Below are 16,620 nucleotides of genomic sequence, written 5' to 3'. Positions count from 1 at the left end.
TTTGATCCCCTGCTGATTTTGTAAGTTTACCCCCTTACAAAGACTTGAACAGTCTATAATTTTTATGGAAGGTTTATTTTAACAGAGAGAGACAGAATATCAACAAAAAATCCAGAAAAAAAACATTAAATAAAAGTTATAAATTAATTTTTATTTAGTTAAGGGAAATAAGTATTTGATCCCCTACCAACCAGCAAGAATTCTGACCCACAGACCGGTTATGTGCCCATGAGGCACACAAATTAGTCCTGTCCCTGTATAAAAGACTCCTGTCACAGAATCAGTTTCTTCCGTTCAAATCTCTCGACCACCATGGGCAAGACCAAAGAGCTATCAAAGGACGTCAGGGACAAGATTGTAGACCTGCACAAGGCTGGAATGGGCTACAAGACCATCAGCAAGAAGCTTGGTGAGAAAGAGACCACTGTTGGTGCGATAATTCGAAAATGGAAGAAATACAAGATCACAGTCAATCACCCTCGCTCTGGAGCTCCATGCAAGATCTCACCTGGTGGGGTAAGAATGATTCTGAGAAAGGTGAGGTCAGCCCAGAATTACACGGGAGGAGCTTGTCAATGATCTCAAGGGAGCTGGGAGCACAGTCACCAAGAAAACCATTAGTAACACACTTCGCCGTAATGGATTGAGATCCTGCAGTGCCCGCAAAGTCCCTTTGCTCAAGAAGGCTCATGTACAGGCCCGTCTGAAGTTTGCCAATGAACACTTGAATGATTCACAGAAAGCTTGGGAGAATGTGATATAGTCAGATGAGACCAAAATTGAGCTCTTTGGCATCAACTCCACTCGCCGTGTTTGGAGGCAAAGAAATGCCCGGTGGGGATGGTGTTCTTGGGGTCATATCCAGCATTTCTCTGCTTCCAGCTCCCTTGAGATCATTGACAAGCTCCTCCCGTGTAATTCTGGACTGACCTCACCTTTCTCAGAATCATTCTTACCCCACCAGGTGAGATCTTGCATGGAGCTCCAGAGTGAGGGTGATTGACTGTGATCTTGTATTTCTTCCATTTTCGAATTATCGCACCAACAGTGGTCTCTTTCTCACCAAGCTTCTTGCTGATGGTCTTGTAGCCCATTCCAGCCTTGTGCAGGTCTACAATCTTGTCCCTGACGTCCTTTGATAGCTCTTTGGTCTTGCCCATGGTGGTTGAGAGATTTGAACAAAAGAAACTGATTCTGTGACAGGAGTCTTTTATACAGGGACAGGACTAATTTGTGTGCCTCATGTGCACATAACCGGTCTGTGGGGGTCAGAATTCTTGCTGGTTGGTAAGGGATCAAATACTTATTTCCCTTAATTAAATAAAAATTAATTTATAACTTTTATTTAATGTTTTTTTTCTGGATTTTTTGTTGATATTCTGTCTCTCTCTGTTCAAATAAACCTTCCATAAAAATTATAGACTGTTCAAGTCTTTGTAAGGCTTTAAATCAGCAGGGGATGAAATACTTATTTTCCCCACTGTATATACGCAATCTCAGTTTAACGCGATTTTAAAAAATTTAAAAAATTTAAAAATTTTTAATCATTTGACAGCCCTAATAATATATATATATATATATATAATATTTCATGCCTACAATATTTCACACACATATTTTCCGAATATATAGAAATAATATGTTGTTATGAATTTTTGCAATAATTAATACTTAGGTATTAAAACATTCTGTACTTTTATGTACACTTTTTTTGCAAGAGCATATAGTACACAAAATCCACTGCATTTCTCTTTTGTTACTGTTATATTCTTTTTCATCACACCAGCAAATTTGTCTGTTTTCTTTGCATTATCTTTTCTGGTCAAAATAAAACACATTGTAGTTTATCGAATGGATAAGAGAATGGGGAACAAACCAGGTGATTGACATTACAAAAGAAGGCATTCTGTTGAAAAAAAACTTTAGAGCTGCTTAGCACAGAGCTAAGAGCAGAAAGATAACTGTTGCCTCCTAAATCTCTTCCAGCCCGTTGCCAGTGGATTACTACCCTTCTTTCAATTCTGTCAAGTTCTTTCCACTAGGCTGCTTAACTTTACAATACACACGTCTAAATCTGTTCCTCTCTCTCTCTCTCTCTCTCTCTCTCTCTCTCTCTCTCTCTCTCTCTCTCTCTCTCTTTACCTCTCTTGCTCTACCTTTCTTCACTTGAGGTAGTGCCGTTTTTCAAACAGTCTGGATATAAACCCCCTTTCAGTTTCCACAGCATGTGGCTCTTCTCTCCACTGATTTGTAGTTAATTGCTACGGAAGTTTGTATAAGTTGATGGGGATTAGGCAGGGGAAGTCTTGAGTGGCAGAAGAGGAAATGTTTCTAGGTCTTTTGTACATAATAGATTGTTCGTTAGGTTTAGGACAGAGCTACAAAGTTTATTGTATTTCATAACTACACATTTTGATTAATTGTTGAATATTTTTTTGTATTATTGACTGTAGCACATTAAACCAAAAACCCCTGGATTTAACTGTGTTTTATGTGTGTAGTTTGTTAAATACCTTTGAGGTAGGGGCACCACAGTGGTGCAGAAAGCGGTATGGGTGATGCACTGCCACATGGGTTGCAAAAACTTGGGTGAGAGAAATAAGTGACTAAATAATTGTTTTAAAAATGCCTACTGCTTATTTAGTAATCATTCAGTTTCTATATTGTTGGACGGTGAGTGCTTGTGTGCTGCCCTGGAATGGATTGGCATCCTGTTCAAAGTGAATTCCTGCCTTGCACCCAAAAGTTTTTGACCCTGATAAAGTAGTTTTTGAAAATAAATGAATAAATAGTCATTAACAATTGATCTTGCTGCCATAGTTGGATTTTTCTTGTATCATGTCAGAAAAAAACCTATACCTGCAGAATGTAACAGATTAGATTTGTATGCATTTGGATTAAGATAAGACTTGGTTTTTTTTCTTTTTTAATTAACCCCGAGCAGAGTCCAAAGCTCACGCTCAGGGAATTTGCTATTGCTATATGATTATAAGACCTGCTTTGTTTTTGAGCCGATACAGCTTAAATAACCTATTTTCTTACATTTCTGCTCCCTTTGATAGGTGTACCAGGAAGGAAAAGTGTGAACGTTCATCTGAACCACGTCGCTTTACCTCAGATATCAGGCAGTGCGTGAGGCTGAGTGTCCACCCCAGCAACATCTCTGTATCCCAGTACAGTGTCACAGTGAGTATTATACCACTATCCACTATACAGACTTGCCCTATAGTCAAATCCATACTAGTTGTTTTGCAGTTTGGTAGCCAATTAGCAGTGACCTTGTGAGTTGCTTACAGCAATGGTTTCATGTCACACACTTCCCATTGGGATTAACTTGAAAGCAAAGCTTTACGTAGAGTTTAACTTGAACTATGAGATTTAAACGTTGATTCATAACTGCTTTACTTTTAACAGTAAAGTGTCCATTTTTAATTTGAATAAAGTGTCAAATCTTTGCTAATGCTAGCTTTACTACTGTAAAGGCATGACATATACAACAACCAGGCATACCATTATGACCACTGATAGGTGAAGTGAATAACACTGATTATCTCTTCATCATGGCACCTGTTAGTGGGTGGGATATATTATGCAGCACATGGACATTTTATCCTCAGTGTTGATGTCTTAGAAGCAGGAAAAATGGGCAATGTAAGGATTTGAGCGAGTTTGACAAGGGCCAAATTGTGATGCCTAGACAACTGGGTCAGAGCATCTCCAAAACTGCAGCTCTTGTGGGGTGTTCCCGGTCTGCAGTGGTCAGTAACTAAACTCAAAAATGGTCCAAGGAAGTAACAGTGGTAAACCGGCGACAGGGTCATGGGCTGCCGAGGCTCATTGATCCAACAGACGAGCTACTGTAGCTCAAATAGCTGAAGAAGTTAATGCTGGTTTTGATAGAAAGATGGCAGAATACACAGTGCATCACAGTTTGTTGTGTATGGGGTTGCATAGCCACAGACCAGTCAGGGTGCTCATGCTGACCCCTGTCCACCACCAAAAGCGCCAACAATGGGCATGTGAGCATCAGAACTGGACCACAGAGCAATGGAAGAAGGTGGCCTGGTCTGATGAATCACGTTTTCTTTTACATCGTGTGGATGGCCGGGTGCGTGTGCATCGCTTACCTAGGGAACACATGGCACCACGATGCACTATGGGAAGAAGGCAAGCCGGTGGAGGCAGTGAGATTCATTGGGCAATTTTCTGCTGAGAAACGTAGGGTCCTGTCATCCATATGGATGTTACTTTGACACCTACCACCTACCTAAGCATTGTTGCAGACCATGTACACTCTTTCATGAAAACAATATTTCCCGATTCCCATGTATATATACATTTCTTAGAAATTGTTTAAAAAATAACAATATTTACATTGAGATTTCTATGTGACTACAGCTTTTGCGGTAGTCTTTTGCAATGGTTAACACAAAGCCAGCGGCCTTGTTTGACAGAGAAAAACATCCATCACTGTGTATGTTGTTGCTACTCCTATGTTATTACTTCTAGCAATAAATAATTCAGTTCACTTTGAGATGAAAAAGAGAGACAGAAGAGCAAACTGAACTCAGTACAAATACATTGTTGTTCAATTTAAATGCCCATATGGCTAATAATGCATTAAAGATAATGGGAAGGCATGTTCTTTTTTACACGATACTGTACATCTATTAGCTGTTGTTTATTATTAGCAGCAGCATTGGAGAGACACATTCCTATGTAATTGTTTTAGCATCATTAAAGTATAAGTTAACTAATTAATGTAATAAAGTGATTTCATTATGTTTGACGGTATATATGCAGAATTTGCCTTGGTTGTTTCTTTGTGCATGTTGAAGATCTGTACTTCTGGCTGAATGATAAAAAATAAAACAAAAAGAATGATAAATATTTATTATTTCCCTAGTTAATGTTAATATGGGGGGGGGGGGGGGGGGGGGGGGGGGGGGGCACTATATTAAAGCACTTTAAATGTTTCAACAGCCAGTGGTTGATATTTAAATCAAGAGCAGAGCTGAAATATTAGACACATCAGTGTAATAGGACCACCTGCTGTACAGCTTGGTCAGGAGGCACAGATTACAGTATCATGCCCACCTGCCATGCCAATGGCCAGCAAGTGTGGTTAGAGGTACAGACAACTGTAGTTCTCACGACTATCTGATTGTTGTCCTCTCTCTGCTCTTTCAATCTGCATATTTTGATTTAGTTTTATTTGGATAATGTTATGTTTTTAGCTATTTTGTAGGTAGTGTTTAGTTTTAACCTTTTTCTATTGTGGCACTCAACGATTATATTACACCCAATACATCTGTGTCATTGTACAGGATTTTTTTTTCTTTTCTTCTCCGATTCTCCCCCCAACTTTTTCCCTTAATCTAGTCATATCCAATTACCCTGGTTGCGTTACTCTTCACCTCTACCGATACAACCCTCCACTGCTGACTGAGGAGCTTTGCAATTGACACATGCCCCCTCTGACACGTGAGCAGTACCGACTGCCTCTTTTCACCTGCACAAGGCGAGTTCATATGCGGATCAGTCTTGTGCACGGAGAGCCACACCCTGGTCAGAATCAGTCCGCCAGCAGAGGTCGTAATTGCATCAGTTATGAGGAACCCTGGTCCGGCTCATCCCACCCCTGAACAACAGCCAATCGTTGTTCATGTGGCCGCCCAGCCCAGCCAGATGGCAGAGCTGAGATTCGATACGATGTATTCAAAATCCCAGCTCTGGTGTGCTAGCGTATTTTACTGCTGCGCCACCTGAGCGCCCTTACAGGAATTTTTTATGTTGTTCTAATCCCAACAGTTTTAGTCAAATCTTTGACTTTTACGTATGTTTGTGTTTACTGTATATATAAAATTCTATGAAAATTTATGTCTGTAATTTCTATGTTCTATATATGTTACCTCAAACAATTAACAAAGCTTCATTCTTAAACAAGAAATGAATGTCTTAAAAGAGCTTCACTAAAGCAAGTTTTACTAAAACAGCTATTGACAGAGATTTTAACCTTTCTCCAGGAGCAGCAAATTGCCCACATGGCTTCACCTGTCTGCCTGCCAGCATTTCACAATCATCCAGGGTTTAAGGATTACGCATAATGAAAGCTGTGCATTTCAAACATAATTCACTGCTGAAAAACCTAAAAGACACAAAGGCAGAAGCTTTCACAAATGTTTCTTGACCTTTTTTATTATTAAATATTTGTTTGAAGAGATTAAAGCTTACTCTGTTTGCTGAGCCTACTGAGAGTTGTGGATATTGAAACTAGAATTTGTTTTGTTGTAGAAAAATAAAAACGAACAGGTCTGATTTTCTTTGTTAAATGTGGATGCATCTAACAATTAATTCCACAGCTTTCCCATAAACAGCGTTTAGCCTCAATTAAATTAATATATTTTCTATATAATCTTTTAAGATTTAGTTTTAGTGGGACCTCTACTGTGGAATATCAGTAATTACATATCAGTTACAACTTATAATTACTTAATAGGTATTATAACTTCATAGTTCTTGACTCAAACAAGAAACCCTAAACAATGGCAAGATTCTGATGACATTAAATGATAATTCAGAAAGCTGAAGTTGCCCCAGAGGCAGTGTAATGGCCCTTTTTCAGAGCAAGTTTAGTTTTCTTTTATTCCGAGAACTTGGTTGTCGCAGGAGCTTTGAGCAGCTTGCCATATTGAGACAACCAGTTTTCATTTCTGCGCTATCTCCTTTCTATCCTGTTCTTCCGTTGCAACTCTCATTTGTTATTTTGTTTCTGTTATTCTGGCCATCGTTTTTAGTTTTCCATTACCTTTTTACTTTCTGACTTTTTAGCCACAGTATTACTCTAGTTTGGTTAAGCATCCTGCAGGCTGGATTAAATTTAAATTTTTGCAGGTGCAGGGCTACACCTGGTGCCTCATTACAATCAGGGCTCTGTGCAGGTCAGGGAAGTTGCTCACTCTTGCTGAAACAGGAATAGGCCTTAACCAAACAGTTGTCTCAAAATTAAGAATAATATTCATTTTATATAACTGATTTTATGCACCTGTAATGGGTGTGACTGGAACACCTTAACTCTGTAACTGGAAGAAATAAATCTAAATTTGATATTTTTTAGCGCCAGTTTTACAACTGCTACTTCCACCAATAATATAGATTATCTAGAATTGAAACTAAAATGAACTTTGCACTGCGAGGGACTGACGCCCCATCCAGGGTGTTACTGTGTGCCTTGCGCCCATTGAAAAGCTGGGATAGGCTCCAGCACCCCCCTGCGACACTAATTGGATAAGCGGTTAAAAAAGTAAGTGAAACTAAGATTGCTTACTTTAGGAGAACTGGTTGACAATGGCTGCTTTTTCAGACATACAGTAATTCAAAAAATATAATTTAAATGTTATCCCCAGTATTAATATCACAAAAAACTGCCAGTCTGCCAGAAACAAATCTTGTTTTATTTTTCCATAAGAGTCATTTTATCCATTTCTATTTACATCCCTTACTGCAATCACAGCAATATATGTTTTCTGAGCAACCATTTCTGTATGACTATGTATCAATTGCCTTGTCTGATGTGTTTCTGTCATTGATAGAGAAGGTAAAATCACTGAGCAGAGAGCCATCAGTGCTTTGTTAGAGACAAGCAATGGATTGCACCAGCAATGTGTCTTTTTGATTTTTAAAATGACTTCCAGGAGAAGGAAAATGTGTAGTTTGGTATGTAACGTATTTAACAGCACATTCACTGAACTTAAGGTTTCTGACAACCTTAAATAAGCAAATTGTCATATGTGAGATTTAGATTATATAGAAAGCTTCAAAAGTTTTTAGAGCTTAAAAGTAATAAAATCATAACTTATTTACTGTGGGACAACAGTGATGGGAAAGGTTGAAACTGTATACTGATACTAATAATAAAATAATGACCTGCAACAGAAACAAAACTATTACATAGATGAGGTAGATAAACTAGATTAACAAAACTAAATTCCCCAAAATAAAAGCATATTTCTAAGTCAGAAAAGGTGAAGATCCTGATTAATTGCTACCTGCTTTAGGGCTATAAAACACATTTATAAGCAGCCAGATAAAGCAGTGCTGGAAGATTTATAATAGACTTTATGGCAAAAAGTATGTGGACACCCTTCATGGCTAACAGGTGTATGAAATTATTAATTAATATTAATTAATAAATGTGCTTCCATCTTTGTGGCAGCAGTCTGAAAAAGGCCTTTCTTGTTATAGCATAACTGTGCTTATGTACACAACATGTGGTTCATAAAGAAACTCCTGTAGGCCCTGAGCTCAACACCACTTAACACTATTGGGATGGACTGGAACATCAATTGAATATCAATGCCTGACCTCATAAATGCTATTTCAACTCAACAGCCAGAGATTTCTATATACAGGGTTTTCATGTTTATGGAACTCTTTACCTAAAAAGTGGATGCTGCTAAATCCATAAGGGGGCAAAATAACACGCCTTAGTGTTTGGCTGGATACAACTGAGTAACTGAGTATGTTGTAGCTACAATTAAAGCCACAGTAGTAGCGCAAATTTGTCTGAGAGGAAGCATATCTAAAAATGTGGATGAGAAAAGCAACATGGTGAAGTCATTTCACAGACACTGGTTAGACACAGTATAGAACAGGAAGGAAGCAATGACTTACCAGCAGACACACTTGGCACTATAGCTCTTATTGAGCCAGCATCTGGGTTCACCTGTTACAAAATGTAATTTAAGGAAAAAATTGAAAAAATGGAAAAAAGATCACAGAGAAAGGCTGATAGTGTGTTATCTGCTTGCAAGCATATTTTTTCTCATTAAGTAGTAATGTCAAAACAGCACTGGTCAGCCTTTCTGCTGAGCAAGCGCTGTTACAACCCATATCACACATGCTTAGCAGCATGAAACTCCCTGCCTTAGCAGAAACATTCATTTATATCACTGTGGTCTTCAGAGTTGTCCTACTTCACCTACACAGGTGACCACAATTCTTAGAAGGACTGATTTTATCATAATTTATTCTTCTACCCCAAATCAGAAAAAGTTGAGACAGTATGGAAAATACAAATAAAATAAAAATGCAGTGTTCCTTACATTCACTTGGGACGGGGGCAATTTAGGGCTAGTAATGAGGTGAAATACTAAATAATGATGTGATTCCAAACAGGTGATGTCAACAGGTGATTGTAATCATGGTTTGGTACAAAAGCAGCATCTAGGAAAGGCTGAGTCTTTTATGAGCAAAGATGATCAGAGGATCTCCAGTTTGTCAACAAATGTGTGAGAAAATGATTGAAATGTTTAAAAACAATGTACCTCAAAGAAAGATTGGAAGGGATTTGCACATTTCTCCCTCTACAGTGCATAATGTCATTAAAGGATTCAGGAGGAATTTCAGTGCATAAAGTCCAAGGGCACAAGCTTAAGCTGAATGCTTGTGATCTTCAATCCCTCAGATGGCACTGCATCAAGAACTGCCACTCAACAATAGCTGATATAACCACATGGGTGGGTGAGGGATTACTTTGGCATACCTTTGTCAAGCAGTACAATACAGAGTTACATGCACAAATGCCACTTAAAACTTTACTGTGCAAAAAAAAAGCCTTAGGTTAACCATGTCCAGAAGCGGCGTCGACTTCTCTGGGCTCGGAGGCATCTAAAATGGACCATCACACAGTGGAAACATGTATTGTGTTCAGATGAATCAGCATTCCAGGTCCACCGAGGATAATCGCTTGGTAACCTCGGTGCCAAAATGTCTTTTAAGTGTGGTTAAAAGGAATGGCAACATTACAAAGTGGTGAATGCTTTACTGTTCCAACTTATTTTGGAATGTGTTGCAGGCCTGAAATGCAGGAATGGATGTTTATTAATATATGAAATGCAGTGGACCAGACAAAACATGAAATATCTCAGGTTTATCCTGTCTGTAATGAAATAAAAGTCAAAGTAAATATAAGAAACTCTGTGTTTCCATGCTGTCCCAACTTTGTCTGATTTGGGGTTGTATATCTGGAAGTCTTAGCATGAAAATAATGAGTTTATGCTAGTGTTACATGAAGAAAGATGAACGTGTTACTTGTTTTTATTATTATTATTATTTGCAGTTGCTGCTCCTGATAAGTGGTGTGTTAATGTGTTCTAATGGAGAGGAATTAGCCTGGAGAAAATTGAAGTAACACCAGGATAATTTAAAAAGGGTGTGCTTGTTTTTGCACAATGTGGTAAATGTAATATATTTATATTACATTTTTACAGCAGTGAAAGGAGATATCAGATACTGTATGTAGAAAATTATAGAGACTCCAATCGTCCTTCAGGAGAGTCCAAATTCTCTACAATTAGGTTGTTTTTGGAGTTTTTTTTTCCTTTTTTGCATTTTCAAGTTGTATATCCAATTCCTTAGGACTGATGTGCCATGCTGGCTGAGAAGGGATTCAGGTTAACACAAGCCTTTATGTCATGTGTGAAGCAGCCAGCTTCTTATTCAAGCCATCCAGGGGCAAAGTCCAAATGCGTATGGAGAAGCCGCTTGTGTTGACACCGATCCCTCCCTTAGACACAACCAGTTGTCTCTCCTGAGCACTTAACCAGGCCACTGTTGTTTGAAGATATGATTATCTTTTATTGCACTATTTTGTTAAAAAATATATCTTACTAATGTTTAGTAGGATAAGCCTTTATTCCGCTGTCGCTACTGACTGGCTTTCATTTTGCTGTATTAGAGGAGGTAAAGTCCCTCAGGTGGTTGTGCTCACTGGGTTGGTTTCATTAAGATAAACTCCACCGCTGTGGATTAGACAGGCTCTAAAAGCCCTCCATTCAGCTGGCAGATCTCTTTGTGAGTTTTGGTTATAACACAATTTGCAAGTGTCCGCCAAAGTAAAGCTCATCATTTCAACAAATCACTGTACGAAAGGTTTCAATATTAAAGTCAAAAGGTCACAAAGCACAAGAAAAGTGAGCATGTGTCTAAGGAAAAAGAAAGAGACCAAAAATTGAGCCATTACTGTTTGATGATTGGATTTGTCCTTATTATTGATTTTTTTTGTTTGCTTTTTGTATTAGGTGGTACATTTTTTCTCAAGGGCAAAGCAAATAAAACTGAAGAATCATATGACCAATCTTCTCTCTCTCTTTCTCTTCCTCACTCTCAATCTCACATGTTCTTCTCCGTATGTCCCTCTTGGGTCCAGTGGATCACATTAAAGTCAGTTTGGGTGTACAGATGGCTGGATTGTATCAGGAGCAGATGGTCATGCTTAGATATTTATTTAATTGCTCTGTGTATTTTCTCACACTTCATGGTGGTTGATGCAGCTGAATTATAAAATATTCCAATTTCTCATTTTCAAAATAGGCATACCAGGGTTACCAACAATTTATTTAATTAGTCAGATGTTATTTTCTATATCATTTTATATTAAGTGCTACTAATCTTGAAAAAACAACCATGCCATAAACCATAAAATTACTGCTGTTATTAACGTGTATTAACGTGTACACATTTTCCCCTCCCTCTCTCTCTCTCTTTTTACCAGCTCATCCTGGAAGCTCACAATGTTCCAGAACTCTCTGCTGGAGTGAACTGCACTTTTGAAGACCTGGCTGAAATGGATGGCTTGGTGGAAGGCAATCGCATTACCTGTAGCTCCCCTGCTGAGAAAGAAGTTCCTCGCATTGTTGTAGACCAAGGTACGGAAAAACAAATCGTCACTGGTCAGAGATGCACATTTTAAACAACAATGTAATTTCCTTGCACTGTTTTTCGAAACTGATGTACTTTTGATGTAAAGGTAGAAAGAGGGTTTATAAAAGGTACAAAAGTAAAATGTTGGTGTAAAAATTCAAAGTACAATAAAATTTTAAAAAGAATATAAAACAATATAAATAAATAACAACAACAACATAACAATACAAAATAATAATAATAATAATAATTAAATATCATTTACATTTTAGGACAGAGTTGCTGAAAATGCTGTATTTTTATGTTAATTTATCATTAGCAATGGATTATTATTATTATTATCTTTTGATTGCTAGAGCTTACCAAGTACACAGGAGCAAACCCTGCCTTTGTAAAGAAAACAAGTATTCCAGTTAAACAGAATTGTAATGCATATGATTTTATTTGTGTATATATACATCACATTTTGTTTATATAGTTTGCCTTTTAGGGTCGCCTTTTGCTGGAGCCTATCCCAGCTTTTCAATGGGCGCAAAGGCACACAGTAACACCCTGGACGGGGCGCCAGTCCATTGCACGGCAAACACACTTACACACACCCATTCCGGCAATTCAGTGTCTCAAATTAATCTGACTGCATGTTTTTGGACTGTGGAAGAAAACCGGAGCTCCCGGAGGAAACCCACACAGACACGGGGAGAACATGCTAACTGCACAGAAAGGCCCCGGACCGCCCCGCCTGGGGTTCGAACCCAGAACCTTTTCACTCTGAGGCAACCGAGCCACCGTGCTGCCCAGAGTGTGATCAGTGAGAGCAAGTTCCATGGTAATAACAGTAGTTCTTAATGACACAGAGCTGTAATACTATGTTAATAATGCTCATCTGACAAACTCATTATTGGAGGTTCCTGAATGAAGCATCTAACCATCCAGACCAATTAAAGAGATGACATGCTGTTTTTTTTTGGCAAGTTTTAAATAAGTGCTGTCAAACTAGCCCTGTTTACACAGGCACAGATAAGTCACAGAGCCACAACCATAGAAAACCACAACTGACGTATTAACTTTAAAGCTTTGTGTTTTATTCATTCACTCACAGAACAAGAAAAGTTACAGAACATTGCATACATATTCCTTACATGTGTATGTAAACTTTTAACCTTTTGTTAAACCTTTAAGGTTTCTGTATCTAGAAGTTTCTTTTGTCACCTTTACTGGTCTAAAATAATAGTGCTTTCCTGCACACTGTGAACAAATGATTTTTCATGCTGCTTAGAAACTGGCTGTAATTGATGCAATTACATTGATGGTGAGCAAAAAAGGCAGAGCACAGCGGCACTGTTGGTGAGAACGCGATGTCAGCAGGAAAACAGAAGCACTAGCTGAACCAAGACAAACACACAGCAAACACAAGGCATTTCAAGTCAACCAATTTAACCTTGCTGTGTCTTATGCGTTTCCAACGCACTGTAATTGGAACCAGTGAATTGGACGCTGTGATTCAGACCCTTGGGAAACCACATTCGCAATCAGGGTGATGGAAAAAGACGAAAGAGAGATAAAGAGTGAAGGAGAGTGGGAGACCCCAGAGCAGGGACTGCGGTTTACACGCGCTTTTTGTTTCACATTATCTCGCCTGCAGCTGTTGACGGGTGCCGCAGGACATGTTTTGTAATTGAGTGAATAATCATCCACTAGACTGTCATTGTACTTCCATCTTTATTCCTGCCACAATCTTGCCGCCCTTTTCTCCAGCCCTTGCTTTCTGTTTACCTCTCCGAGGGTCTATTGGCAGTGGGATTTAAGAGAGTTTGCAGCTGAAGTGATTAAATCTCCTTGGCTGATGATGCTCTGCGCAGCCACAGCTGTTCAGCCTGAGAAACAGATTTGACAGCCTTCATTCCAGGGAGAGGAAGGACAAACCCATTCGCTCTCTCTTACGTGCTCGCTCTCTTTTGTTCATCACCGTGGTTGGTTAACCACAAGATAATCGAAAAGTGCTCACATCTGGGCAGCTGTCACAAAATGGGCAATTTTTCATCATATAAAAACATTGTAACGGGAGGATAATGAAGATGCCATGTTACAAAGGGAATACCTTGCTGTATTTGTCCCTTATCTGGCAAAACAGTAATGCTTGTTTTTATAATGATTATCAGATTTCATTTTCTCTCATGTTAATAAAAATAGTATTTGCTTTGGTGAAATTGGAAGTCTGGGCTCAGTTGAAAGTCTATTAAGTGATGCAATTGTTATTACAATATTCTTGATTGTGAATAGTTAACTAGCCTGTCATGAATCCAGCCTCTTTTTGAATTGCTTCTGTATTCTCCATAGGTATGTTCAAAGACCAAACATTGGCTAGCATCACTATGATTACTGAAGGGAAGAAAAATTGCTAGATATACTCTTTTAGACTACTTGTCATACAAGTCAGGATGATTTATTGGCAGAATTTAATTCCTGTGTGTGTGGTGGTGGGAATCAGCTTTATAGCTACACTATTTCTGCTCTCATTCACACCAGTTTTGCCATTAAAATAAAATTTTGAGTTTAGGTGTTTCAGCCCAACCTATTACCAAAAGGCGGCATTCAAAGCAATTCCATAGCCATAAATTGAACATTGGGGGAACCAAATATACCTTGGGTTTGGAGGATTGGGGTTTCCTGCCATTCTAAAACATTCCTGCCATCAATAACTAATGGGAACACTGATTGATCCTAACATTATACAAAGCTAGGGAGTGAAATACGCTTGTTTATACTTTTTATAAACATCAGTACATTTTAGGCATATGTGAATAATAGTGGTAGCAGGTTCCACTTGATATATTGTGAATACAGCCTTAATTCAAAAAATACATTTTAGGCTTTTAACTTTGTGGCAAAAGATTCTTGACTGTTCCATCAAAGTAAGTTCTGTAAAGACATAGTTTGACAAATTAGCTCTATTAGCTGTGATATTTAAGATTAAATTAAACATTCATTATGAGTTACGCAATTATCTATGGGCAACAAATCCTGCAGACACTCTCCAAACATTCTCTTGCAGGCATGTTTTTTCTTGTTGAAAGCCTTTGCAGAAGATGTCCCACAAGCTCATGATCAGGTGTTCACATCCAGCCTCTTTTTGAATTGCTGCTCACTGGGTTGCAGAATGCGCACTAGGACAGTGATAGCCTAGTAAGTAGAGCTTTGGGCTTACCACTTTGAGAGGTTTGAGAGGTTGAGAGTTCAAATCCCAGGTCTGCCATGCAGCTACTGTTGGATCCTTAAGCAAGGCCCTTAAAGCTCTCAGCTCCTGGGGCGCCGTACAATGGCTGACCCTGTGCTCTGACCCCAGCTTCCAGACAAGCTGGGCTATGCAGGAAAGAATTGTTATTGTACTGTACATCTGTATATGAATATATAACAAATTAAATGCATTCTATTATATTGCATTCATTCTGCATTGTACATGTTTTTAGGGAGATAAACTATTAAAAATTGAAATCTAAAGTGTCTTTATTCATTAAAATCCACAGCACAGCAAAACTAAAGCACAGATTTGGAAAGTGTCCTATAAATCTGTGTTCTTTATATTAACTCTTCAGTCACGTCTAAATACAGCACTCGTAAAACAGAGTGTAGATGCAATGAAACCTGTTGCGTTTGAAGACGGTGGCTTTATGAGGGTCTGTGGAAATAATAATACAAGACAAAAGCAGTCAGGTCATCATAAAATGACAGACATCGGCCACCTGCTGGAGTCTTAGGCTTTAAGAAAGCTTGATCTATTGAAAACAAGTATAAGAGAAGAAGATGGAAAAGAAGGTAATTAATTCAGCAGCTCCCTATTCCAGCTCTTTCTCTTGTCTCTTCAGCGTCATGGTAACCATCCTTGTCCTGTGTGACTTATTAAGGAGACACAGTCTTCAGGATGTGTCAGGAGGTCTATACACACATACACACACACACACACTTCAGAAATACCAGCCATCAAGGTAACATTTAGGTTGACTAATTAGGACAGATTCTTTGTCAGGCACGCTACCTTTGATTGATGAATGATTCCCTCTTTGGTGAGAAGACGGGATGCTGAGGCGAGAGAGACGGGATGCTAAAAAAGACATTGGAGAGAGTGGGAGCAAATACAAGGCAGATTTAAAGAGAGAAAACAAGAGAGGGTGACAAAGAGAGACGCAAGCTCTTCCTCTGAGAGGGGAGATGTCGGCGTCCGGCACGTTGAATTAAACATGAGGTTCTTCATTAGCTCTGACAAAAGGACACAGGAAATCCTTTGTGCCACATATTCATCAACTTGCAAGGTTCCTCAAACTGCCTTCCTAATCTCGCTTTTTTAAAGTCTGTTTAGAAAGACTTTCAAATGGAGGCGCATGTTTTATATTTAATGATAGGAGGTTTTAAAATGTGTTCAACAGATGAACTTCACCCGACAGACTGGCTTCTTTGTTGTGAGGGCTAGTAGTGTAGTTACATACCTGCCACGTACACTTACAGATACACCCTGGACACGACTCCAGTCCATCACAAAGCAATGCACTTAGACCAGGGGTGGGCAAAGTTTTTGGCTCAAGGGTCACACTGGGTTTTAAAATTTGACAGACGGGCCAGGCCAGTAGCAGATGGGGGGTGAACTAATATGAATTATCAATCAAAGAATGAAATGTCTGTGTGTATAGACGATAGACTCGACTTTAACAAAGGTCGGTAGGGTTTGGAGTGCGCCAACTAGTGCAATCAACTGAAATGCAGGGTATTGAAGAAAAAAGGTGAAATAAAGGAAGGCTCTAAGGGACAATTTTGCAAATGCTTTGTATGTGCCCCGCGGGCCGTAGTTTGCCCACCACTGGCTAAACATTTACTCAGTCATTCACAACTAAGAGCAACATTTTTAAGGGGGAAACCGAAGTACAG

General features: G+C 38.9%; 1 protein-coding gene across 2 annotated transcripts in view; it reads left to right on the top strand.

The window, feature by feature from the left end:
- plxna4 (plexin A4) overlaps positions 1-16,620 on the top strand; it is a 317,539-nt gene that overhangs the window by 216,017 nt on the left and 84,902 nt on the right. Inside the window, exons 6-8 of one of the 2 annotated variants that reach the window (XM_062995355.1) lie at positions 3,063-3,186; positions 11,555-11,708; positions 12,980-13,393. In XM_062995355.1, coding sequence (XP_062851425.1) covers positions 3,063-3,186; positions 11,555-11,708; positions 12,980-12,996 — 295 coding nt within the window. In that variant the 3' untranslated portion in view covers positions 12,997-13,393. Of the gene's footprint in view, positions 1-3,062; positions 3,187-11,554; positions 11,709-12,979; positions 13,394-16,620 lie in introns of those variants that run through there. The other variant, XM_062995348.1, reaches the window with a different exon arrangement.

The sequence above is a fragment of the Trichomycterus rosablanca genome, chromosome 1, assembly GCF_030014385.1.
Source record: "Trichomycterus rosablanca isolate fTriRos1 chromosome 1, fTriRos1.hap1, whole genome shotgun sequence".
Classification (NCBI taxonomy): Eukaryota; Metazoa; Chordata; class Actinopteri; order Siluriformes; family Trichomycteridae; genus Trichomycterus; species Trichomycterus rosablanca.
The sequence above is the reverse complement of the archived record's forward strand: the minus strand, read 5'-3'. Positions and strand labels throughout refer to the sequence as shown.